Raw genomic sequence first — 27,478 nt, 5'->3', positions numbered from 1 at the left:
TTGTAAAAGAGCATCAGTTCCACACAGCTCAGCACATAAACACTGCTGGCCTGGGTGCTCAAAGCAGCTGCCTGCAGCAGCGCCTCTGTTTCCGAGTCATTCCGATGTGCGTGTTGATTTAATGTCTAACATGATGACTCAGTGTGACGACTGTATAGAATTAACTTTAGTTGTAACACATGCTTTTCCAAGCCAGAATATCAAAGGGTTGTGAAATAAATACCACGTCTAAATCAAATGCAACATTTTATTGGGCCTTGAAGCGATTTTTGAGCCCAGATTTGAACACTTGAATACTTTTGATTGAATCAGAAGCACACAACTATTCAGCACTGGGGCGCCATGTACAGAGGCTCAGCAGTGATCAAAAACAAACGAACATAAGGAGCTCACTACACACACTAACAAGAAGTGACACTGTATACAGTGTGTTGGTGAACATAGTGTGTTTCTGTTAGCTGTGGGAAGTGAAGCGCTCTGAAAAGTCATTAAGAATTCAATTATGTTGAAAGAAACGCACCAAAGGAGAAACGTCCAGTGGTTAAACAGAACAAAAGGATAAAGTAAGGCAGCAAATGGAGCTTATTAGGTTCCATCAGACAAGAGGGCTGTTTGAAGTCCTGACTACCAACCATGAAAACTGAGAGCTGAATATTAAGGACACTGGCGCCTTTTCACACTTCTTTTATTTAGCACACGCTCTGATATGACTCATGAATACAGGGTTTCCCCTGCCATATGTGTTTCTATAGAATAAAATAACAACTTAATAAAATTGTCTGGAAACTTTTGAAATTCAGGTTTGTACTCAACAGCCACTTGAGATGACAGTTTATCCAACACTCTGCGGCTTAGAGGATGATAACACTGGATTAGTTGTTACAGTGAGCCTCGAGGTAAATGTGTTAACTGTTTATCCAGTTTTATAAATTGGTGAAGGGAACACATTCAGAAAACTATAAATGTAAAAGTTTCTCTTCTCATTTTCAGGGTTTCCATTCCGTACAATTTATCCCCATATATAAATAAATGATAATTCCCCAACCTCATGATCAAATACATGTGTTAAAAACTATAACTGCATTTGTGTAGCACTCTCACAACAAGGGCTTATAAAGTGTTGTAACACCTGCAGATGCTTAGTAAGAACAGGGGCATGTCCCGAGGGGCACCCTGGCAATCTCAACCCCACAATCCTTTATAATGATGAACCGTGGACTTTCGCCTTGTCAGAGGCTGTGGTGCAGGCTGCTTAAATATTGAATAGATTTTAGCATGTAATGCTTCATATTTCTTAATGTGTAATTTAGATTGTAGAAAAAAAACCTCTACACATTGATTTCATAACACAGGTGCACAGGAGAGGAATGAGTCCATACATTTGTTAGCAAACTTCAGCACAAAAATCAGCAAAATCACATTTAATATTCCTGTGAAAATGTTGGTAATAAATAATAAATTACTTTTTGACATTAGCTCATTGTCATTCATAATTACTTTACATTTGACATATAGTACATCTTAAGCTAAGAAAAAGTTTGTGTTGTTACTCTTTTGTGTAACTTTTATTGTTAAGAAATGATTCAAAACGCTATTTATTCATATGTTTGTGCACACAAACTTCATGCCACCCCTTTTGTCAGAGCCCCCGTTGAAAATGTTTGCAAAACCTAACTGTAAAGAACCTGAACTGAAACCCCCCCAACATCATAAAAAGACCCCCCGGAGTAACATTAACCAACAAGAATATAAGACAATTGATAAGCAATTAAAATTAATCAAAACAAACAAGAATAGATAAAAACAACAGAAGTTCATACAAGCTAGACAATAACATAAATCTAAAGAGAAAAACCAAAACACTAATAAACATGATAAGAGGGAGTCGAAGCTATGAAATAAACTGCTTCACTGCTAAAACAGCAAAACCCTGAAAGCAGTTGATTATCTACAAGCACCTCAGCATTTTAGCAAAGTGAATACAGTACGTTTTTACTTTTTAAACCTGTTGCTGTTTTCTGTTTTGAGGTTTTTAAGTGGTCTGAATGCTTTTAGACGGATTAAGACACTCGACCCTGTCATGCTCGGCGGTTCCAGCAGGGGGCGCCAGCTGCACCAACTCTCAGCCAGACTGCGAGACATGTGGCTGGGACTTTCTGAAAGCTTCGCTCCGTTTTTAGCCAAAAACATTTCCCGGACTGAACGATTCGTCGGCATTTTATAGCGGGAATTTGGACACTTAAAAAACAGTTTCCTCGGTGCGGACCAGCTGCAGCAGCACTTAACGGTGAGTCACAACAACAATAACAACAACAACTAGCTAACTAGTGCTAACTGCTAGCAGGCTAAAAGCGACGTAAGCAGGTGCTGTTATTCAAATCGGCTAGTTAGCATTCGGCTTGATGTTAGCAAGCATAGCTAACTTGTGACCTTCAGTACAATCACCATGGCTAATATTAAACACCATTTAGTGGAATATGCTGCGGTGCTAACAACACACAGCTAACTCTCAGGTAGCTATGTTTTGAGTTAGCATTAGCTGCCTGGCTAAGCAGCAGTGTTGTTCAAATGTGTGTTGTCTCCATGAAGAGGGCCCTATCGGCTTCAAACAGCAGCAAGCTCTTACAAGTGCCTGCGTGCCAACTCATCTGCTGTTTAGTCACACTGGAGACACAGTTTGATGTTACTCAGCATCCTGGTTTACTCTGACGGAGAGCTTATCAACTATTAAACTACCAGCTGAGAATCAAATGATCCGAGCTGTTTGACTTATTTATGAATTAAAGTTAAAGGTTTATATGCACCACCAAAGTTCAGATCTTAGCCATTTCTTTAAACATTTAAGTTCATCATAGTGACAGTGTTGGTTGTTCTTTCAGATGTTTTAAATCTCCTGCTCAGTTTCAGAGAGGTGAGATGATTAGGAGTGACATCTGACCACAAACATCCTGAAAGTCAACAACAATGTTCAACAACTGATTTCTGTATATTAACCACATTGAGTAACAGGAGACACTTCACTTAAATCCTGTTTCATATCACAGTGACCCATGAGATCATGAAAAACATCTTTCACTTCTAACATTAACTTTACGAAAAAGTGCAGAAAACGATGTGCGATAACACACTTTAATAACACGATAACTTTAATAACCAAACCAGCAATAAAGAATTATTATTAGAGATGTCCTGATACAAATTTTATATTGCAGCCTTGAGTTTTGGCCAATACAGATACCGATCCGATATCAGCACAAATCTTACTTTTATGACTTATTTTGTCGTGTTGAATGTTATAAAAGGATCAAGTGAGAACAGTCACGAAACGAGAAACACTGTCCCATTTATTATTAACCAATTAGTTACATCAATGTTAACCTGTCAACATAACAGTATTATACAATTGGATCAAATACATGGAAAAAAAAAATTAGAAGACCCTGAAAAATAATCTCATTAAATCCAATAAAAACAAATCATACTTTTAAAGTTCACTTCAGTTTTTTTTTACTGTCAGTAGACGGAAAATGGTCTGCTTATCGGAGAACTTGTATCAGAGATTTAAAATAAATTAATAATAATCATAATGAAATCCGATGCTTGTTTTTTGGCTGATATTGGACCGATATCAACATCGGATCGGGAGACTACTAATTATTACCCATGTCAATTATTTTCAGGGCTCGTGGCGACTTGTCCAATCCGTGACATGGAAGTAATTGAACACATTTTGTGTTGAGGGAAGATGACGTCGAATAAACAGAAGTCAAATGTAAAAAAAAAACTGTTTGCAAGAAATGCCAGTCATTTATTTTCCTTCTGTTTTAGAGGAGTTAGTTTCAGGAGTTAGTTTCAGCTATAAAAGTAAATAGTTGTTTTAATTTTAGGCTTTCATTTGAGTTTGAAATGTTCAATGAATAACGACAGAATAGTTCATCGCACTCATCACTTCATTAGAAACAATGTCCCAGCTTTAATAGTTGAGCATATTAACAGTAGAGACCATGTCTCCAAACTATCGGGGCAAAAAAACCTAAATAATCGTTTATTAATCGTAATCTGCTGTTCTTTATATTTTTAAACAATATCCGTATTTGCATCATGCAACACACGTTTTTTAGACTTTAGGTGAAATAGTTTTTAAGTTCTGACAGAAATGAAAGAATTCGTATACAAAGGAACAAAGAACATTGGTCATCTGTAGCAGTTCAGTCTGTCTGCACCCGAGGAACCAAAGTGACGAGCCAATCACGTCCCTCTGTCTCCCTCTTCCTTTGCGTGCTCCAGCCCACATTCAAAGCGTGTCACCGTTGACAGGCAGACACATTATTGATCCCGAGGGAAGTTTTCTACACAATTGTTGAGACTTTATTTATCGAATGAATTTGAACTCCTCATTTTTGGGTGTCATCTCTCTGGGTGACACTTTCTCACTGTCACGGTTCCTGTCTGAATCCGATGGGTTAGCACAGTTTTTTTGCTAATGGCGGCTTCGTAGTGCTGTAGGATTCGAGCTCAAGGGTCACAACTGTGCAACATCTGTCCTCGATTGATTTCACACTGAGCTCATTCTATCAAACCAGATGCGTGCGTGGTGCCGTTGCATCGTAGAGTTCACAAACAGAAACTCTGCTCAACTAAAATGATTATCGGCCATGAATCATGGCTGCCCAGTTCATCTCTTTCATGGTTATTGCAACAAAACCATCCATGATGAACATGGATTCATGTCGGTGCCGTCAGATTGAAACGGTGTAAACAAAGGCTGAAACAAAAATCTCTGCTTTTTGGATTCAGAGCAAACAGGAAGAAAAAGAACCACATCGATACTTTCAGGTGGAGCTCCAGAAAAACCTTTCATTACGCTTTTTAGGTCAAACGTAGATCGATTCTTTAATCATCTTTAGCAGGACGTTCCGGTTTATACACGCAGGACATAACAGCAGTGGACAAAGAACACGTTGGTGCTGTCTTGTTCCCAACATTGAATCTTAACAGAATACAGGAACATAAGGCAAAACGAATCCTCCTGATCGTCTCTCTTCTCTGTGTTGCAGTGGTGAGCCGGACAGGCGGGGGGGGGACATGACTGGAGCAGGAAGTGGTGAGACTTTACACACACACACACACACACACACACACACACACTAATCCTTAGTCTAAATGAAGCCTGGAGTCACAAAGAAACTTTAACGGTTGATTGTCTGTCCCGTGGGTTTAGGTGGTCAGGGCCCGCCTGATGGGAGCGACCCTGACGAGGCAGAGCGGTGTCCTATCTGCCTGGGCGTCCTGGCTGGAGGCGAGCTCGCCATGCCCGACAGCTGCTGCCACGTCTTCTGCCTCAGATGCCTCCTGACATGGGCAGAGGTGATGCTCCACTCTGCCGTGTTAGGTTTACAAGTTCTGGCGTGGTAGTTTTCTTTAGACGAAGCGAACTGGCAACATGGGCTTTCACGTATGAAAATGAGCAGTTTGTTCCCATCGGATGTTTTTCAAAAAGAAGTCATGAAAATGTTTAAAGATAGAATTGACAGAGACTGATGCTCAAAATAGCCGTCCACATTTTAAGCTCATTGATCAAAGACTCTGCCAATCAAAGCAGTTGTATCCTGACGTAGCAGTAGCATTCAGGGCCTTTAGACCTTCTGTATTATTATTATTATTATTATTATTATTATTATTATTATTGTGTGTTCATTTTATGCCTGTTTGTTCAGATGTTTTGTGTTCTCTTGTTAGTTGCAGATGGCTCCCTCCTGCCCGGTGGACAGGAGACCTTTCACTAATGTTTACAGATGGGACGGGAATCTCAGCTGTGTGCAGGTTTGTCTGTTTGAATCTGTCGCCGTCCTGCTTTTAATTTATCTCTGTAACCTCGAGGAGAGTGAGCTGCTCCACAGTCTGCCCTCAGCCTACAGCCACAGCTTTTCTCTCTAAAAGCCTGAAATCAGTTTTTTTTTATTATGCAAATGTTTGCAGTAAAGTTTAATGTCCTTCTGTCTTTGTCGTAAAAGGTTCCTGTGAAGAAGCGAGCGACTCCGCCTGAAGCTGACAGTTGCTGCTGTAGAAACCCTCTTCAGAAAGACTGTCTCAAGTAAACGCCAGACTGTTTGAACACTTTCACGCCTGTTTGTGTAACTGAACTGTTTATGTGTTCAGTTCTGTCTCTGGAGTCAGACACCAAAACATTAAAACGAGCTAACTTTAATTTCACAGTGAACATGCTCTCTAATATTGGAAACTTATTATCCACTTTGACAAAAGTCTATTCTGGAGAGATCACTGCCCCACAATCAGAAATCCAATTTAAAGAGGCACTGACTCTCGGCCCACCAGAGAGTCCAGTTTGTCTGAATAGTGCAGGTGATTCTTACCCTGGTACGAGCACAAGCACGGGTACACAATGTTTTTGGGTTCACTCGCACCAGGCAGAATTATCCGTACTGTTCTGAAATATGATTGTCCCCCGCTGGCCTGAACTCACGCTGCTCCAGGACTAACTGGGCCTGAGCACGGTTACCTTTTTTGAACAGCTTTACGTGATCATGAAGATTTCTTTGTTTGTGAGACAGGCAGACGCAAAATCATGAAAAAATAATAGTAATAATAATAATTTGGTAGGTGGCGTGTAAGCCGGATGACGATAGCCGCGACGTAAATAGCGTCATATGATAGCAGCTAACTGCTAACCGCTAACTAATAAATTCAATAAAGGAAAAAAACACTACACAAACAAAACCAAGACATCCAGCAGTTCATCCACTTTGTCATTGGCCTGTTGATCTTTATTATAAAAACTCAATCAAGCTTTGTTTCAGAGAAGGCTGTGTGCCGCGAGGAGAAATACAGATGTAAACAATCAGCTGTGTATTATAGTCAATGGTTTAAAGATGGCAGAGTTTTGTTTACTGTTGTCAGACAGAAAGTGACGATTCTTTCAACCAATCAACACACTGCAGTGTTTAGCTCTTGGCACCCCAATGGAAGGGTCCCAAAAAGTGGGACGGTACGGATCGGTTATTTGGGATTCTTTCCCAGGTTAGTCTATGGAAACTAGTTTATGCAGAGACGAACCGAGCCGGACTGCACTGAGGAAACGGGGCTTATCTTTGTGCATGAACTGTAAGGCCAAGGAAGTGTACAACTTGAGCACGGACTGGAGCACCCACACTAAACTGGACTTTGAGGGTTAAGCTTGCCTTGAGTGGGTCAAATCTGACCTGAACGACTCGAAATCAGTCACAGAATCAGTGAAGTCGCAGTCATTTTCTCTGTTGATCTCCTTCGTGTCGACTCTGAGGCTTCTTGTAAACTAAAGGACGCTTGGAATAAGTTCCTTGTATCATTTTTGAATAAATCAGTTTGGGTGTAAACTTCGGATTTCTAATCAAATGTTTGTTTTCAGAAGTAAGCCTGCAAGACGATTAAGACGGCAAAAGGTGGAGAGGAAGGCCGACACCAAAACAAAAGGACTTGTGAGAAAATGTAAGAAAAAACCCCCAGTGCTCTCCGTTCAGAGATATTCACAAGTTACCTGCTCTGTCAACACGTTTTACAGTCTGACTTTGTTTTCCAGGTAACGATGACGACCCGTCCTCACTGAGCAGAAAAAAGGTGTTTGAATTGTTCCCATCTCTTTTTCTCATCAATGTTTTTCTGCGTTTGGTCTTCCCTAAGTTCATTGTTTCATCCATGTTTGATGTTTTTTTTTTTTTTCCAGGTGAGAGGAACAGAGTGCTGTGCTTGGTCGCCCTCTCCGTGTGTCTCACTGACAACGACATCGACTCAGGACATGTAAGACACGCTCCGCTATTTGACGAATTATCATGGATCAACATTACCTGAGGATTCATGGATTATATAGCAGTTGGCTAGCTTAAAGAAGTGTTTTCCCACTGTCAAATGATCAACAGTTATACGTGGTTGGCTTTTATTTTGAAAGGGTTTTAGTTGGTTTAACTTAGTAAGTCTTAACATTTGGGAAGGGCGTCATCAGTAACTCTTGTGTTCCTCCTCCTGCAGTGCAGAGCCGGTTTGGGTAACAGAGGACGTCCCGTGTGATAGCATCTTCAAACAGTGCAGAGTCCAGACGCAACATTGCCCGTGGTTTTCACCGGCTGCTCCCATCACTGCTGACGGAGTCTCAAGGTCAGAAAGCCGAACTGTTTCTGTCGTGAACCGTTCTACTTTATCTAGTCTCGTATGAGTGGAAACGGAGAAGGCGCATTTCTCTACCACTAGTAGATACATGCAGTATATCTGGGTATTTAAACTTGTTAAGGAATCAAACAGAGATGAATAGAGAAAAGTTTCAAGGCGGATGCAGAGCTGGCTAAACACTGAAGCTTCAGTGACACAGCAACCTGCATGAGTGTCGACTCTGGGGAGGAGACAGCCCTCTCCCAATGTTTTAAATTTGGGCTGCAGTACCTGTTTAAAACACTAGGTGTCACAATAACACACTGCTCCTTTAAAATAGTTTATTATTTAACGTTTCTTTTCCTGTTTGTCGTGATGCTTTTGACGTCTTTTGTCCAAACACTTTAAATTGACGAGTCGCCGTAGCCGCTTTATAAATACCCCCCCCCCCTTGCCTTTTGACGTGGTTTCAGTGTTAAGAACGTAACGGACAGCATTTTACCTTCGACCTCAGATGTCGTCCCGTTTCATAGTTTGTTTTTGTTTGTTTTTTCTCTGAAGGCAAAGTGTCCATCCTGCTGGTTGGAACCACACTCCATTCTCATTCAGAGTTCCCTCGTCTCCCGTCACCTCCACTTCACTGTTCGGCCCCGCTCATTTTGGTGAGTCTGACAGGTTCAATGTTATTAATATTTAATAAATTAAACTTTGTGTTCATTAAAAATGGCTTTTCTTCAACAGTAAAAAGGTTTTAAAGCAGTCCAAAAAAACTGAGAGAAAACCTCAAAATGATGACAAACAATTTCATTGACTTGCACATCGATTGTTCTCTATGAATGTTGAATACACACACACACACGCGCGCGCGCAGCTCCTCAGAGACATAAAGACACTGTTTCTCTCTCAGTGTTTCAGGGTGTTGTGTGCGCTATCACGTGTCCTAAAGGAGGAGAGAAGCGAGGCGGTCGCGCTTCAACCTCCAAAGCTCCCACCAAAGAGCCCGAGACGCGAGCAGCCAGGAGGTCCGGACGGAACAGCAAATCCCAGGAAGAAGCTCCCGCGTCAGATCCGTCACCGCCAAAGTCTCCTTCCTCCGATTCGGACTCGTCTGCCGGCCAACCTGCCAAGCAGGCCAGAGCTGCTCAGGCGCCGGCCAAGAGAAAAGGCAAACGGGTAACAAACCGAAAGGCCGGTGGCAAACGGAAAGCAGCGACGAGGAAAAAGAAGTCTCCCGAAGTCGTCAGCAGCCCGGCAGCAAGCGAGGAGGAGGAGGAAGAAGAAGAAGAAGAGGCGAAAGATGACATAGAAAAGGAGGCGGAGGAAGAAGACAACACTGAGCAGGAGCCGGCTGAAGAGAATGTGAATGAAGAGCAGGACAGCTCAGCCGATGAGGAAGGAGCTGCTGAATCTCTGAGCAAAGATTTGACGCACGACAGTGACGACTCTCAGGAACAATCTCATGAACATGAACAGAAACCAGACGAGGGAGACAACGACCCGTCCTGTCACTCAGACTCCGCTCCTTACAGCCCTGAGTCAGACTCAGAGGACAAACAGCGGGAGAACGTGGAGGAGCCGGCGAGCCCCGTTTCTCCCGCAGGAAAGGACTCCGACGACGGGACGTCACCGCCTGAGTCTCCGAACGCTCCCCTGGAAAACCTGCCGTCTCCCCGCTCCGATGAGCAGGCTGAGCGGGACGACGACATGGAGCTAGAGTCCGAAGAATTAAACAATGAAGACTCTTCGAAGGAAGTGAAGGCTGAATTGTGTGAGGATTCTCCAGAACCGGCTTCACCGTCGGCTGCAGAGTCGGAGGACGATGTTCCCGTCACTGAATCAAAGACTTCTGATGGCGCCGATTCGAAAGCGCTCGGATCAGAGGAGCCTCCAGCAGACGTCAACTCTGTGGATCAAACCAAGGATGACAGTCCATCCATGGATGATACTAAAGAGGTCCCCATGGACTGCAGTTCACCGAACAGCGAGCACGAGAACGATCCGGCGTCGGAAACGCCGCAGGTGATCCCTGACCCGGCTCCTGCAGAACCTCCCGTTTCCACAAACCAAGAAACGAAGGATGAGAGCAGCAGTGACCGACCAGACAGAGAAGGGAGCCCAGAGAGGAAGAATGGCAGGCAGAGAAGGTCTCGCTTCCACTCCCCGACCTCTACCTGGTCACCGAAGAGGGAATCGAAGCGGGAGTCCTCCAGACGCTCACGCTCCAGAGAACGTGACGGAAGCCCGCCCTCGAGTCGCTCGTCCCGAGCTCGCAGCAGAGAACGAGACCGGGACCGAGACTCTGAGAGGGACCATTCCAGGAGAGAGCGGAGTCGAGAAAGAAGGCGGAGGAGATCCAGGAGTCGCTCCAGGTCCAGGTCCCGATCTAGGTCCAGGTCCAGGTCCCGATCCAGAACTAGATCGTACAGGCGAGGGCCCAGTCCGGAACGTCCGTCTTCCAGAGAACAGTCGCCACAGAGGAAGGAGCGAAGAGGCGGCTGGAGGTCCGGGCAGAGTGGCGGGTCCGGTGGTGAGGCGAGGAGGAATCTCGGAGGCGCCGGGCGCTTCGAGAATGGCGGCCCCGCAGAAAGTTCTCCTGAGCGCCAGGGCTGGTCCGAGAATCCCGACTGGGTCACGGAGAAGACTCGCGGCGAAGCTGACGGCAGGAACCGGGACGCGGGCTTCAGCGGCGGCTCACGCTGGGAAGAGAACCGCGGGAGCAGAGGAGAACCTCGAGGGCGCGGAGGGTTCGAACGCGGCCGGGGGGCAGGGAGGGGCGGCGGCGGCAACCGTAGCTTCTACAACCAGTCAGAGGAATCATCTGAAAACCGCTGGCAGCCAAGGAACAACTTCTCAGGTACAGGCAACAATTCAGGAAACGACGCGTACAGCCGCTTCAACGAAAACCGCGGTGGCGGCCGGAGGAACGAGACAGAGCAGGGAGACTCGATGCGAGATCGGTCAGGCTGGTCATCTGCATCCAGCTGGGCTGTCAGGAGGAAACTACCTGCAGACGTCCAGGATTATTACTCAAAGAGGGAGAGAGGATCAGGAGGCTGGAACCGACAAGAGGAGGAGCAGCCGGCAGCAGGAGCAGGTACAGAGTGTTCGACTTTACTTTAGCTCTGTGTTAAAGTCTACCGCCTTCTTTCCTGACAGCTTCTTATTTTTGTCTTTCTTGTTTTCCAGATGCCTCCAAAACTGACCCCGCTCCCCAGGTGGTCCCGGGTAACGCCCCCGTGCCCGTGATGAACGTGATCCCTCCTCAGCTGAACGTTCTCCAGCATCACTACCCGATGCAGGGCCCGCGCGGAGCCCTGCCCGTCAGCTTGCAGCCCGCAGCACCGTACGGCATGCCTCCTCAGGTCCCCGTTCATCTCCACCCCGCCGTACCTCTGCTTCAAGTCCCCGCCGTCGGCACTCAGGGCCTCCCTCCGCCTCCCCCTCCTCCTCCACCCATGCAGCAAGGCAGCCAGACAGCAGCAGCACAGCCCGATGGACTCATGACACAGGTATGCTTTAGTTTCAGACTCGGCTAATCGGTTAGCGCATCCCTTATCCTACAACCCCCGTCACTTATTCTGTGGTTTGCCGTAGATGGCGAGTACAATGATGGCTTATGGGAAACCCGGCCTTCTCCCCACCCCAACCAAAGCCGGGGTTGCCTTGGCGACCCAGGCTTATCTGGGTCAAAGCCAGGTGCTACCATCCTCTACAACTCAGCCAGGCCAGCATAACAGGGCTCAAGCCGACAGCTCCAAAAAAGAAAAGGTCACCTACGATCACGCCGAGAAAAAACAAGAAGCCATCGTTCAAAAAGTTTAGTGAAGTTCTATCATCTGTGTTTCATGTCATCTAATTTCCTCTTTTCTGGTTTAGAAACAACAGATCCAGGAGAGAGCTATAAACGAAGTGAAGACAGCCATCAAACCGTATTACCAAAGGAAGGAAATCACCAAGGACGAGTACAAGGAGATTGTCCGCAAAGCCGTCGAGAAGGTACGCAGCTCTTTCCTCCCTCTCGCTGACCTGCGGCTAACCTGCTAGCTTTCTGTCCTTGCACTTCTGCAGGTCAGTGATAATAAGAGAGATGCTTTTCATCTGTCACCAACTGAGACGTAAAAGATAAATATTAGGATTTGTAACGGTTTATCGCGTCACAAGAAAATTGCAGAAAAAAAAGAGATGAGCAAAGTCGGTGGCTTTGTCTAAAATCACCCTCTGTTCACCATGTTGAGTGAGCGGGATCATAACGTATATAGTACACTCCTTGTTTCCCACAATGCACTAACCACGAGGATGCTGTCGCTCCTTTAACATTATTATTGATCCATGGTCGCACGTTTTACCACAGAAATGATCTCATTATCAGCAGCCGGCTGGACAGCGAGTAGTATCTGATTTGTTTTTTTTTTTGCATTATGCTGCATGTGTGGTTTCAGACACAACCAGTGTTTCCTTTACACTGCAGCTCTGCCAACAGTGGCTGTACAGGGCGGTGACCCCGTCGAATTTAAGGACCATTGGTTAAATCAGCTCGTCAGTTTGATATCTTTATTTTTTTTTATTATTCAGGTGTGTCACAGCAAGAGTGGAGAGGTGAATGCCAGTAAAGTAGCCAACCTGGTGAAGGCCTACGTGGACAAATACAAGCACGCCCGCAAGAAATGATGAACCCCTCCCACACCCTGCTGCTGCTGGCACGCCGATGCCCTCGGACTCATTCAGCTGCTCAAGTGCAATTTCCTCTCGCTGGAATTCGGCCTCCTAACCGAAAGAGGACGGAAAAGCCGACGTTTTCTTTTTGATATCTACCTTTTACTGAATGATGAAGATTTTTTTCTATAGATTTTCATATTTTGTTAGAAAAAAAAATGACTCGGTCAGAAATTGAAATGCAAGAGCCCTTTATTTTGCATAGAACATGTGACTTGGGAACTACTGTATGGGGGGTGGGCAAGCGTCGGGCGGGTGGGACTGTTGATACTTAATGATGCAACGCTCAGTGTATGACGACAGCTCATGTAATGGAGAGCCTCTCGCAGAGTGCCGGCTGGTACGATGAATTTCTCCTATATGGCATTCTGATCACGTAGCTTATTGATTGAATAATGTCAATTTTCGTTTTTTTTAAATATATAATATTTCAAATGAGCGCCTAGTTTAAAATCAGTGCATTACCTTTATTAACGGTCTGTGGCCCAATGAAGGTCTGAAAACGGGTGTGCGATTGTAATCAGGGCCCTTATTGGTTAAGGAGGTGTTGAGTGGAATGATCAATCAGCTGTGTGTGTGTTATGTACGGCGGCGGGGGGGAAGGGGCAGATGACCTGACATTGACCACACCCCCTGCCTGAATGTGTAATTAATGTCCGTGGGTGAACATGAACGTTGCAAAGTTTCCAGAGAGTAGTGAAATAAAGTAGCTGCTTCCTGATCTGCTCCGTGTCCTTCACAGGAAGTGTTTGATCTCCATTGTTTTGTTCCACACTATAAGGAAGGGATCATGATGTCACCATTCTCTGTCTGCTTGATTTTATTTTGCTGGCTGTTCTCTGAAAGGTCAATTTATTCATAGTTTAAACACATTAGCCAACTTGGAAAGAAACGCTCGCAGAACATCTGATTCAAAGATGACTGGATGAGTTAAATCTGCTGATGAAGAACAGAAAAGGCCCTGGATAAAGGAGTGAGACGTTCTTGCCTTTGAGTTGTAGTTTCTTAAGTTCTTCTCCTTGACGATGATGTGTAGATGATGAAGAAATATCCGCTGACACTGACTTGCTTGTAATGTAAGAAATTTATTTACAAAGTCAAGAAACAGCATCAGTCCAGGTTAGCCATGGTACCTGGGAGAGTCACCAGCCAAATGTGATCCCCTGAACAAAGAAAAGACCCTAGTATTTATACAGTGTTGGTCAAAGCATCAGGACATAGATAGATAGATAGATACTTTATTGATCCCGAGGGAAATTCAGGGCATCCAGTAGCAGTATACAGACAGGCAGGACACAAGACACAAGACATTGGTTACAGTACAAAACATCGGTTACAATACAATACACACCCGCTGTCCCCCCTCCCCTCTCTATACAATAATCCCCCAAACAAGATTTAGCAGCCCCTATGTGACTGAGAGTTAAGGCATTAGCATAAGATTTAAAACTTATGTAGCATGGTGTACCTAACCTGTGAGGAGAGAGAAGCATGTACGCTGTTTGCATGAGAGAAGCATGTGCGCTGTTTGCATGAGAGAAGCATGTGTGCTGTGTGTGCTGGGTGTATGTACAGAGGTCTTTGAGCTTATGCCCGAGGTGTGAGTACAGTCGTTAAACAGTGGTTAAACAGTGAGCAGTGATTTGCATTAAGTGTCCTAAGACAAAGAGGTGAGACCAGGGATGATTCGGGTGATTGCCAATTAAGTACCCAACTATTGAGGAGCATATTAGCATTAAGTGTTGAAGACAATAGAGTGAAACTTGACCTAGTTAGGGTGATCATGTCAACCCTTACAGATGTAGCATAGCAATACAGTAGGGTGGAACCAGATGATTAGGGTGATTATCGTTAAAGTGACCAGTGCTCAGTAAGGTGACTATCAATATGCGTTAAAGTGTCCAACTGGAGGCTGACTCTGAGGTCGGCAGTGCAGATGAGGAGTGAGAAAAAAGTGAAAAAAGAGTCCAGGGATCACCGTGCACTTCTTCCCTGCCGTGACAGTGACGTGTTGTACAGTCTGATGGCCTATAGGGGGACGAAAGAGTTCTTGAGTCTGTCCGTGGAGCACGACTGTGACAGCAGTCTGTCGCTGAACATGCTCCTCTGCCCGGTGAAGGTGCTGTGCAGAGGGTGGTGTGTGTTGTCCATGATGGAGAGCATTTTGTCCAGAGACCTCTTCTCTGCCACTGTCACCAGTGAGTCCAGCTCTGTGCCCACCACAGAGCCGGCCCTCCTCACCAGTCTGTCCAGGCGTGCTGCGTCCCTCTTCTTGCAGCTTCCTCCCCAGCACACCACAGCGTAGAAGAGGACGCTGGACACCACAGACATAGAGAACATCTGCAGCATCTTTTTGCAGATGTTGAAGGACCCCAGCCTTCTCAGGAAGTACAGACGACTCTGTCCCTTCCTGCAGGTAGTGTCCAGGACATTTATGACTTCATTTAGTGCATCTCCTACATTCCTGCACCCCCTGTGGTTCCTCAGGACATATGACTTAAAAGGTTATACAGGTCACCATGAGGTGACCTCTTATCTCTCCCAATATATCCTAAGGGTTTATTCTCATTTTACTACCAAACGGTTTCTCTTTTACAATCTTAAAGAATGTCCCCATAAATAGACCCCTTTATTGTCTTTGATGTTATCATTTGTCCCACCAACAGCTCACATGTTTCAGCAGCATAATTACACTTCACATACTTATTTATATTACATTATGTTGCATGTAAAATACACTACAGAGTTTCAAGGTAAGTAACATTTTGCAGCTTCTTAACAGGATTAAATGTATATAAATGAAAAGGTTAAAGTGTGAAGTCTTTTACAACTATGAAGATATTTGGATACAAAATTGCCTGTAATTTAATCCGATCCAGTTAAATATATAAATGTTGACTATCTTGAGGATAAAATGAGCTATGCCATACTTTTAATGATCCAATCACAAACAGCCAAAGCGCTCATGCTGGTTTTAGTTTCTTCATGCTGTGGTGTTTCTAATTGACTGTTAGGGAGGAAAAGTGATAATCCCGAGAGAGAAATGTTGAAGGCCAACACGTCATCCCATCCACAGGAGTAGGGAAGCCGGGTTAAAACCGCAAGTGCTTTGTTGGCCCCACAACAGGACATAAGGCATTTAGTTTAATTTGCTTTGCTCTCACATGAATGAATGAGAGAAATTCCTGAACACCTGCTGTCTGACACTTCATCCAATTTCCATTTATACTTCTATACCCAAACATGCAGCAGCAGTTTGACAGCCTCAGTCGGGTTGTATCATCAAGTTACATGTTGCAAAAGTTAAGCTCATTATGTGCAGTGCAAGAGTCTTAAAATCAGGACACCCTGGAAGCTCATGTTGCAGAGTGCATACCATTGAGGTTAAATACTTAATGTTTTTATTCCAACTGCCCTCATCTCTTCTCCTTACCTTTCCTATCGATCTTCAGCTTTCTTAGGGAAAAGCAAAATGCCTCCAGAAATGATCTCAACAAAACAGTCTTGAGAAAATCTCTAAATAACGTCTCACATAGATGCAGCCATCGTGTTCTCTGGTAACGCTCACAGAATGTCAAATGGCTCTTCAGCCAATCACAGTGTCAGCAGTCCTGTGTGCAGGAAATCACTTCATCTTCACCCAATGGGGATGAAGACGGGAGCACATCGTAGTTCCTCTCTGTAATAGCGCCAGTATGGAAAATAATCCCTACAATGGCAGCACAGATGGAAGTGGACTCATAGGTGTCAGTTCTTCTTCGGTTGTTTGTGATGGGATTTTACTTTTTGATTTCCTACAAAAAGGGGAAAAATATGAATGAGATTATAACTACTAAATTAATAAGAAAACATACAGGAGTTTACATAATCTTACTGTTAAACTAACTTGATGATCTCAGAATAAATTCTACCTTCTTTGCTTTACTCCCATTATTATGATGATTATCTTACCTGCTGTAACACCAAAAGCTGAGTCCAATCAATGCACAGACAATCGCAAGTGAAGCACAGGTGATTCCTGCTGTCGTCTGGCTGCTCAAACCTGTCCAGAAAGGAGAATTACTTGACCTAAAATGTTCCCCAGTATCCTCATTCTTTGTTGAGAACAAAAGGGTGTATCAATTAACATCGAGCATTATGCCAGCATTTTACAAGAAACTGACCAAAAAGAGATCCAATATAACTTCCATGATTCACTCTTTCAGAAAAACCCCTGATGGTATTTTTGTTAGTTGGACAAACAATACAAGTGGGTGCAAAAAAAGAGATAAAGCTCACTGTCAGACACATGAGGACTGGCTGTCCTGTTCTCTGAACTCCTGCTTCTCACTCACTGCAGACAGACAGGACTCAGAGAGATGTTTACATGTTTCACTTAAATATTCAGACATTACAAAGTAAACAATAATATGCACCATAATGCAACTTTTGCATTGATTTATGTTTCGATGCATTTGATGAGATTTGAGGTTCCTGCTTTCCTGACGTAACCCCCCACACACGTGTAGCGAAACCAATCCCCCTTTTGGAAACAGGTCCCAGGTGGAGGTTCAGTCAGGGGTCTTTGAGGAATTTCTGGGCATGGACAGTTGATTGGCCACCACAGATAGTTTGTAGATGGGCCTGTAGTTATTTAAAATAGTGGGGTCACCCCCTTTAAGAATGGGAAGGACAAAGGCAGATTTCCATATTTGTGGAATAACTTTGGTGACATAGTGAGAGAGAGATTTCCCAACCCAACCTGCCTGTTTGGAGTTCTATAGCCTCCGTACAAAGGGCTAACCACTAGACTGTAGAATGTAAAGCATGTTTAGCTTACCTTAAATAACATGTGGTTAATGAATAACATTAGCTATTGCTGTGTGACAAAGAATGAAGTTAAATCAGGTGTAATATGATGACCCTGATAGCTCTTGTTTATAACCCCTGAGCTAAAAAGTCCATGCAAAGAACTGAATGATTGATGCTTCTGGGACCAAAAATAGGAGAAAGAGATGGAGAGTGAGCAGTGAAGAGGTAGAGGTGGAAGGAGCAGGCGAAGAGAGTGATGACATGAAGGTAGGAGAAAAACAATCAAAGAGAAGAGGGAAAGACAGGGCGAGATTGGAAAAGAAAGACAGATGAAGTCAAGTGAGATCCGAGGCTTTTAGAGAAAATGGCCTACTATCAAATGTAAATGAAAACTTGGTGCTGAAAACGACATTATTTACAGCCTTTGGCTTTGTCAAAGTGAACACAGCAAAGGCTTCAAAGGACTGATTTTATTTTGAAGGAGCAATATGTAATATATGTAGTCGGTTAATTAATGAAAGGAACATACCATCAGACATTAAGGACACGTCATGTTGAGGCGCTCATCTGAAGACCCAGCCGCAGTCAGTATGTCCTCCTCCTAGGTTTAGATTCTGGTCCTGAATGGTCTGTATTCGTTTTGACCAGAGAAGGTTAGGCACTTTAAAGGCCCTCCACACAGCTGTTTGAGATGCCTCTCAGTTGGCGAGACCAGTTATCTTAGCAAACCAACAGGTGCTCCAGTGATGGAAGTGGGCAAGCGAACTGGTTCAATTGATTCTGCCCAACCACAACTCTCCTCCTACAGAACATTTGAATAATGCTGAGTCTTCCTATACGCTTTTTAAGGTGGGAGATGAATGTCAGTTCAACATGCCCAGATATTTATATTCTGTGACTCTCTTAATAATTAGCCCATACCTGGCAACTATCGTGGTATCTAGTTGCTGGTTCCTATTAATGAATGCAGTTAACTGCTAATCATTGATTATAAGTAGCCTAATGTTATCAATGTTATTAAAGCTAACCGTCCACAGTATCGAATTACCAGAGTTTTAAACAAAAATATTATTTAGGTTAAAGTTCAAATGAGCTTTAATGGCACAAACAAATCAGTGGTGTGAGTGCCAAAGCATTGTAGCCTTACAGGCTCTTTTTAATTACAGTGACTAGGTTAATAAACAGATTTGTGACAATATCGTTATTATTTGATTTTGCAGGTTTCCATGTTTTCTGAAGTGTTCCAGAATGTTTTTACAAAAAGTCTTGTTGATTTTTAATCAACTTTCTAAATCCCTGTTCATTTCTAAACTGAAACAAACCAGGATTTTCGTACTGTACTGTAAGTTTGTGTATTTAAACTGACTGAAGGAAACCACAAAGACAAGATTTGCTCAACGTGTTTATCCTCCGGTAAGTGATTTATTTGTCCTTCGTTATTAAGCATGGATATTGTTTCATATATTTTCAATTTCTTTTTAGCAAAAATCTTCTGGTATGCAACTAAACATTGAGTCATAGTCTCATTGTTTGGGGTATTATACTTACATTAGTTAGCAATCCTACCCAACGAATTCAAAAAGTTAGGCTAACTAAATATTTGACGTATTTACAAAATATGCTCATCTTTGTTTGTAAGAGCTGAGTTTATATCCATATAGCCGAAGCTTGTTTTGAAAATAGTGGTAGGCTAATCTCATTTGTTAGCTTCAGGATTTAAATGTGACCAACAAACTTTGAATTAAAAAAAATATATATATTAAACCTAAATATACCATAAGCTGTAGATATGTTTTCTATTTACCGATGTTTGATAATGGTCCACTTTCCAATATCTACCGTGTGTTGAACATATAGGCTACTCGTATTCTTGACAGTGTCTGTGAAAGTGTTGTAAAGAAAGCACATTTTATTTAAAAAGAAACAATCAGCTCATGGTAATTGTGATGCTAACCTACTATAAAGGCAAGCCGGAAATGACGTCGAGCAGCCTGCGTTACTATGGATACACTGTTAAATCTCTCTCGCCGTCTTTCTATCGACTTTATTCTAAACATCATTTAATAGGCCGATACTTTGATTTATTTATTTTTTTAATTTTCTCAGCTGCAGGTGATGACATTTTTGGAAATGTATGAATGTTTTTTTTTTATCACTGGCCATACTGTTGTGTGATTATAAGTAGTTCGTTTTCAGTGAGGTGTCAGATTACAGAACCAGAAATAATTCATGATCGTTACAAAAAATAATGCAACTAAATCTTCTTTTTGGACTAATATTGGACAGACATACATTAATTAGCCTATAATTAGTTGTTTAATAATTAATAATTGTTCCTTTTGAGACAGACTTGAGTTGCTTCATGCTTCAGGGATCTTGGGATTTCCCAAACAGAATAAATAAATGGCTCCCCATACCCTATAAAACACAGAGATATTTAGCTATGAATTTTATTATAGGCTGCTGAGTAATATGTTTTCCACTGACACATTTGAGTTTACTTCATGTTAAACTGATAGAACTGCATTGAAAAAGCCCAAAAGTCAAAATTTGAGGATACAAGACTTATTTAACAATTTTCTGAAATCAAAATACATTTTTATCTAACAAATTATTAGTCTTTCATCCATATTTCTTAAAGTTAAAGCCTTTTACATTTTTTTTTATTGCCCTCAAATGTTGCTTAATGTCCAACAAGACTGTGAGCTTAAACAGTGTCTTCCAACAGAAACCTAACAACCCATAAATTATATTAATTAACAAAAAATTAATGACACAATTAAAACTTTATTTTCAACATACGTCCTCAAATTATGCTTAAAACAGGCTGATGGAAACAAATATAATGTGCCGAAAGATAGTAGAATCGTGTCCACCATGCATGCTTAAAGGATGTAGGCTTACTTGTATTTGAAATATTCTTTTATCCTATTGCTACTTTTTGTCGCTCTCTTCTTTTCACCTTTTAATCTTTATCTCAATCCGATCTTCTTTCTTTATATCTCCCCTCATTCACAATGCCTGTGCTTGAAGTTTCATCATGACTGATACAAGGAGAAGAAAGGAAGTGGAAGAGCAACAGGAGGAGAACCTGCCCTACCCACATATGGCTTCTGTTGTCTTCCTGTGCTTGAAACAAACAAGCAGACCTCGAAGTTGGTGTCTGGTGATGAACAACAGCCCATATCCTTCCCTTCCACTGAAGGTTTAAACTTACCTGACCACCGGGGTGACTGAATATCAGGAAGAATAACACAGATAGCTTATGTGTTTGACTTGATATCACACTATTTGTGTCCATCTGCGTTCATTGTAGCCTGTAGACTTTACCTGATGTAAATGTTGTTGTACAACTTCAGCTACATAGGTCCATTTAGGTGCCTCTTGAATTAAATCTTTCATCCTCTGTTTTCCAAAAGTTGAATGAAGTTATAAATTTGATCTTTGTCTGTTTTGAACTTAACCTGTTCCTGCACATGGATGGAGTATATGTCCATTCTGATGGTGCTGCTCACCTGTGTGACTCTGTGCATGTACAAACCGCATGAAGAACACAACATCTACCTGGAGGTTAGTGTGACCTCTTCCCTATCAATAGAGGGGTTTGTCTGTTGAAGTTGTAGAAAAGTAAAGAAACCTTCACACTGAAAACGTATGTGAGCATGGTTGTTGTTGTTGTTGTTGTATGTTTACAACTGTTCTCTCATTCTGTGTATCACCAGATTTCTGAGACTGTCATCTTTGCAGCATTCTTGCTGGAAATGGTCATCAAGATGGTTGCCATGGGGATCTCCGGATATCTACGCGACTACTGGAACAAGTTTGATTGCTTCATCAATTGTGGAGAGTGAGTATTTATCTGTGCCTCTCTCCCATGCTCACGCTCTCAGTGTTTATATGCATCTAGCAGCAGTGGTGCACAGCTGCTGAAATCTGTGACCACCACTGCAGAAATTTTTTTTGCATGACTTTCGAAATAGATTGTTATTTTTGTTTGGTAAAATTCGGACTTCTCTCGTCTTTTGCTATTATCTACAAGCCCGGTTATGACAATAGGGTTGTTGATTATTTTGTCTATATGTAAAGAATTATTGTAATGACAAGAATTTGAAAAAATTGCAACCAACTCAAACATTGTTTTACTTCAACACCGCTGCTACAACTCAATCTCTAGTTTCTCTCTTATCTGTTATAGCTGTCAACTAAAAATCATGTGAAATGTCTTCATCACTCAAAGTTTAAAGACACTATAATTATTCAAGAACAAATGCAGAAGTGTTCTTCGCTTTAAATTGGATGAACAAAGCAAATGAATTTGGACCTTATATATTGACTGACTTGCTTGATTTTTTTTTAAGATAAGGCATGCTAAAAAATTTTTTTTGACCATAATCATCATTATGGTGTGTGCACCTTTTCATTTTTGTATATGTAACTCTCCCTTTTAGAGCGATTGATTTTATTTTGGCCCACTACGGCTACTCATGGAGATTTTTTGAAGCTCTCAGGCCTGTGCGACTGTGTGTGAGGATACCAAGTAAGTCAATATTTGAACATCTGTAAAAAAAAAAAAATAACTTAACACTCAATGGTCCTCAAATGATTCCCACAGGGCCCTGATGGTATTCATCCTAAACATTTAATCATATGTGGGGTTTTTTCTTCCTTTCTTTCCATTTTATGTAGGTATGCAAGTTTTGGTGGCGGTACTTGCAGACACTTTGCCAATGCTGGGAAATGTTCTCTTCCTCAATATGCTGGTCGTTCACATCTTCTCAGTTTTGGGAGTCCAGATGTGGGGCGGCCAGCTGCGCAACCGCTGCTTCCTGGGAGAGGACATTCCTACGTAAGGATATATTTTTTTTTTTTCTTCAAGTTTTCACATGTTAAACACTGTCAGAGCTGGAATGGGCTAAAAAAAGACCTCCAGGTGTTTATTAGCTGTCCAGAAAATTAACAATAAAATAAAATACAGATATGACCTTCTATTACTTATAGAGCAGCTTTATGTGAACTGTTTTTAAGCTATTGTCTGTATTTTTTCATTTAGAGAGTACAATGTATCACTGAGTCCATTCTACCTCACCAAGTTCGGTGAAAAGCACCCCTTCATCTGTTCGCCTGACAACAAAGGTGGGATGCAGCGCTGCAGTGATATCCCACCTTACAAAGTGGACGGAGAGACCTGCTCATTGGCTGCCCCCAACCATTCAGCACTCAGTGACTGTGTCAACTGGAACCAGTACTACAACGTCTGTCGGCCTGGAGCGGAGAACCCACACATGGGAGCCATCAATTTTGACAACATTGGCTTCTCCTGGATAGCCATATTCCAGGTAAGAGGGGTTTAATATGTGTAATAGAAGAAAACCGTGAGTTGGGAATATCAGTGTAAGACCTCACTTGTACCTAAACAAGTATCCTTCAACCTTTTTTAAACTGTATAACATTATGACCTTTTGAACTTTAGAAGGATGTGTCATGCCAAAATAATATGCATGTGTCAATGTGTGGATCTCTGATGAGTCTTGATGTTCTTGCCATCATCCTCATGTATCTTCTGTCTATATATAGTCTGTTCAGAGCCAGGGGTTTCAAAGACTGGGAAAGGAAGCATGGTGGTGCCTCTGCACCAACAAAAAAAAGACATCACAAACACAATCTATTCTTTTATGATTTCCAGAGAAATTCTTGAGAGAATCTTTAAGAGAAATCTTTGCTTTACTGTTTGATAGTGGACTATGTATTCAACGAAGATCTTTTAGCATGATTTGAAATGTTGCAATGTAATCATGTTTTCAAGGGAGATATGAAAAATCCACTTTTACAGTGTTTTTAAACATTTATCTGGGTAACCTGAGTCTATTGACCCACAAAGTTTGAAATAAATCCATAGAGTCCTTTGTTTGCATAAATCTTACCACACAGAAAAAAGTGTTTGTGACATCACAAGTTGAATTCTGGTAAAAAAAAGAAAAAACAACCCTCCCCTCCCCTGGTATCTCCACCCATAAACTCCACCTCCAGCCTAGAGCAAAACTTTTGAACAGGTCCGCCATTTTTATTCTTGCTACAGAGGAACAATGTCTACCAGGAAAACTCAGGAGGGGTCTCATTGCATTTAAACAGACACACACCAAAACGGAGCGTCCTGAGAGAGCTGGTTTCTACAGGATCACAAACCTCCTCTGGTGCTTGATGCATGTTATGATGTTGACAGATGTTTCATTTAGACCACAGGGGACTGTTTGAAAAAGTCAAGAAGGCTGCATAATATGTCATCTTTAATGTTATTCCTCTGTTTCCAGGTCATTACACTGCAAGGATGGACAGAGATCATGTTTTTTATCATGGAGACCCATTCCTTCTGGAATTGTCTGTTCTTCATATTTGTCACCATTGTAAGTTCTCACTTGTCAAATTCTCAGCATTTAAACATGTTGATGTGAAAACACAGCAAAATGAGAGCAAAATTACTTACATGCAAAAATGCTTCTGTTCCCCACCAGATGGGCTCCTTCATCATGATGAATGTGTGCGCAGTTGTCATCGCCACCAAGTTCTCTGAGAACTTGCAGAGTAAGACAGTAAAGCAACACGCTGCCGCTGTTACCATAGCAGAGATTTTTCTCAAACTCAAGTGCTTTGTGCTGGAGAGCTTCTCCAAAATCAACAGGTCAGTGACTGTATATTAAAAGTTCTTTCAAGGTGTAATATGCAACATTTTAAACATTCACAGAGAAGATTTCAATTATATCCGACCTCCATGCTGTTAAGTAATGACTTTCTAAAGTTCCAGTAAAGTTAAACGTTCTCTGGGTTTGTTGTTCTGTGTTCACACTGAAGCTTGTGTATTTATTTATTTATTTATTTTACACTAACCCCTAAGGAGAAGTTACAGACCTTCTGAACCAAAGAAAATACTTTGATTGGTCTAAAAAAGAAATAAAACTCAAACCATCGTGACTTGCATGTCTGAATGGAGATCAGTCCTACAAACGGCACTCGGTCATACATAGGCTTCTACATAAATATACATATATGTTGATGTCTTTTTTCCAATAGAAACAACGTGATCTCCCCTGATAGCAGCGACGACAGGAAGAACACCTTGGTGAGACGATAGTGAAACATCTGTAACACCACATCTTGTATCACCGTTGTCTTACTGACTGGGCTCACTTCACTGACTGCCTTCCCTTTTAGGGTGAGGTCTGGGCACCCTACTTGAAAATCCTGCAGAGGATTGTTGCAAGTACCCTGTTCGACCGACTGGTCATGTTTGCTGTGGTCCTCAGTATTCTCGCCTTGGTTATAGAGCACCACGGGCAGGTGAGGAGGTCATTATTGTAGCCTGATACTGTCTGTCTATTCTGGGCTTCTCTAAATGTCAGATTGGTACAATGAGTCAGTCTTTGCCTTCGATTCAGGACATATTTCATCTGCACTGCACAAATCAAATAACCTGCATTTAGGCACTAATATCATCCTTATTCTCCAACAGCCTCAGGAGTTAACTTATGTGTTGGGCATCAGTAACATCATCTTCACCATCATATTTCTTCTGGAGATGATCATAAAGCTGCTGGCTCTCAAGTTTGAGTACTTCAAGGACCGAAATAACGTCTTTGACTTCTCTCTTGTTGTCATCAGGTAACATGATTCCATGCTGTTGATTTTGTCTCTTTAATGCTGCCATCCAGTGTTAATAATGGCAGCTGTTATAGATTTAGACTTACTCTTAAACTTCAGCATGCAATTGCAGTGAAGTTATAGCTCACACTGTACGACTTTATCATTTACGATGCACGTCGAAAGCTTTATTTGCTCAAACAGTATTACCAAATGTATATAGTTTGTGACACAGTATAGCTGCAGAGCCAACCACATCAAAAAAATAATCAAAAAGAATTGGGAAATATTACAAAGTGACGGTTTTCTCAGAGACGCTCCTACCATCAGTTTCAGATGATCTCTGACTATGATAGATAAAAAGCTATCTAAGCTATGTAACGTTGGGTTGTGAGTTCAACATTAAGTCTTTGATGAATTGTACTACTTCACATGTGAGCTATAGACTTGAGTGTCCTTGTGGTTGTTTTTACATCGGCAGAATAAAAACTTAAACTGACTGCAAGACTGGCTGAACACAAAAATGCCTTTAAAACTGGACACCCACAATATCCAATGGCTTTACATTTTAAAGATGCTCGTCACGGCAGCTGTTTTTTAAAAACTGCAGATATTGATCATATAAAACGTTCAATCATAGATGGAGACAGATTAAAAAAGCTCTCATGAGAGAGGCCTTTTGGATTTATATCTATTTAATATCCAGGTCTAAAAGGAGAACTGGACGTTTCTCCTTTCCTCGAGGTGTCTTGGTTTTGTTTTTCAGCAATTTGACATCAATTTGCTTGTACAGTATATTTAGTCACTTTAACTTAACTTAACTTAACTTAACTTATTATTCCCATGTTGTGGAATCGTCTCGAAGCTCAGATCTTTGCGTACACTGCTCTACTGATGCTCCACGATCAGGCTTAAATTCTGCCCTGATTCAAAAATCTGGTCTTAATTGGACTTGAATGCCTATTCATTTGTGCCACATTTTAGTCATTCTACCTTTTATAGTTTAAGTGTAATTGTGTTTGGTGAAATGTTTTAAGGATAAGTATAGACTGGTGCAGTTTTGAGTCCTAAAACCAGGAAGTGAGTTAGCGTTTTAGCGCTGTGGTTCTAACCTCTAAAAGTCAATGGAGATTTTGAATGGGTTTGTGCTTAGACGCCTCAAATAAGGTCTGTGGTTAACACAAGCTGAAGAGAGGTTGATGTTTTGTTAGACGAGCTAAACTACGTTAGCTAAGACCCCACTTGTGAATTTTAAAGTTTTTATGCGAACTTTAAACGGCGGTTGCTAATGACGGTTGCAACGGTTGCTAACGAGTAGCTAACTGTTGCAGACATTACACGTCATCACGCCGGGAACTCTCTCCCTAATGCTCCTTACAGTCTCTAGTCATGTTTTTCAGTGTTCTTGCAAATATTAGGTTAATAAACAACTTATAGCTAATAGCTTATAGCTAACGTTTCACTAGCTTGTCAAATCCAATGATTAGATTGATGAAGCATGACGGTCGTGACGGAAAACTTAGGTGTTATAGAAGCTCAAAAACAGGGAACAGGAAATATAAACAGTGTCAATAGCAACAATGTTTTAACAGCTTTACATTTACACTAATCAATTTATTTAGAACATGTTCTCACTTTAAACTGATTCACACAAATTGTACAATTATTCAGTTCAGTTCTTGAAGTGTCAACTTTAAAATCATGTCTGGGACTTTGAATGCAGGACTTGTAGTGGGGAACTTCAACAGTGTGTTTTTAGTACTTTAACTACTTCCCCTGTGTGATATTTTAGCACAGAAGAGTTACAGATTCACACAGCTTCTTGTACATTTTTATAAAGGGAGGCCTCTTCAGTTTGATGTAGGATTAAATGTTTTTGGGGTATTGTATAATGCACAGCACTAGGACTTATCGAGCCAATGTATTTTCTTTTTTTTTCAGTCTGTGGGAGGTCATTGGTCATGCTGAAGGCAAGCTAAAAGTTGTTCGATTATTGCGTCTGCTGCGGCTTGTCAGGCTTCTTCACTCCCTGCCTTACCTGAAGAGACAGCTGCTCGTGCTGAAGAAGACTATTCAACAGGCAGCCTCGCTCTGCCTTCTTCTGCTGTTTCTCATCTTCATTTTTAGGCATGCGTACACACTACAATAATCCCTAACCTTGTCCTTGTCTGAAGACAGTAAACACCAAACGCTGTTCTGCATC

At 42.0% G+C, this 27,478-nt stretch overlaps 2 protein-coding genes across 4 annotated transcripts in view; both read left to right on the top strand.

The window, feature by feature from the left end:
• Positions 1-27,439, top strand: part of LOC306817596 (voltage-dependent T-type calcium channel subunit alpha-1I-like) — a 27,927-nt gene extending 488 nt beyond the window's left edge. Inside the window, exons 2-12 of the mRNA XM_079334609.1 lie at positions 21,119-21,213; positions 21,366-21,490; positions 22,092-22,180; positions 22,330-22,489; positions 22,694-22,979; positions 23,952-24,044; positions 24,153-24,319; positions 24,709-24,757; positions 24,850-24,975; positions 25,148-25,296; positions 27,217-27,439. Coding sequence (XP_079190735.1) covers positions 21,124-21,213; positions 21,366-21,490; positions 22,092-22,180; positions 22,330-22,489; positions 22,694-22,979; positions 23,952-24,044; positions 24,153-24,319; positions 24,709-24,757; positions 24,850-24,975; positions 25,148-25,296; positions 27,217-27,424 — 1,542 coding nt within the window. The 5' untranslated portion in view covers positions 21,119-21,123 and the 3' untranslated portion in view covers positions 27,425-27,439. The remainder of the gene's footprint in view (positions 1-21,118; positions 21,214-21,365; positions 21,491-22,091; positions 22,181-22,329; positions 22,490-22,693; positions 22,980-23,951; positions 24,045-24,152; positions 24,320-24,708; positions 24,758-24,849; positions 24,976-25,147; positions 25,297-27,216) is intronic.
• Positions 2,075-13,254, top strand: scaf11 (SR-related CTD-associated factor 11). 3 transcript variants are annotated; one of them, XM_079335683.1, is made up of 15 exons: positions 2,075-2,287; positions 5,058-5,104; positions 5,222-5,367; positions 5,740-5,823; positions 6,015-6,094; positions 7,409-7,485; positions 7,577-7,614; positions 7,721-7,794; positions 8,023-8,148; positions 8,701-8,801; positions 9,047-11,233; positions 11,326-11,648; positions 11,734-11,907; positions 12,016-12,135; positions 12,712-13,254. In XM_079335683.1, exons 2-15 carry the CDS (start codon positions 5,086-5,088, stop codon positions 12,805-12,807), a joined length of 3,645 nt encoding a protein of 1,214 aa, XP_079191809.1. In that variant the 5' UTR covers positions 2,075-2,287; positions 5,058-5,085; the 3' UTR covers positions 12,808-13,254. The 3 variants fall into 3 exon arrangements, with proteins under 3 accessions (XP_079191809.1, XP_079191810.1, XP_079191808.1); XM_079335684.1 differs by having other exon boundaries at positions 7,406-7,485; positions 12,025-12,135; XM_079335682.1 differs by having other exon boundaries at positions 7,406-7,485.
• Positions 27,440-27,478: the final 39 nt, after the last annotated feature.

The sequence above is a fragment of the Symphodus melops genome (genome assembly GCF_947650265.1).
Source record: "Symphodus melops genome assembly, chromosome: 22".
Taxonomy (NCBI): Eukaryota; Metazoa; Chordata; class Actinopteri; order Labriformes; family Labridae; genus Symphodus; species Symphodus melops.
Note: the sequence above shows the minus strand (reverse complement) of the source record. Positions and strands in the feature narration are given on the sequence as shown.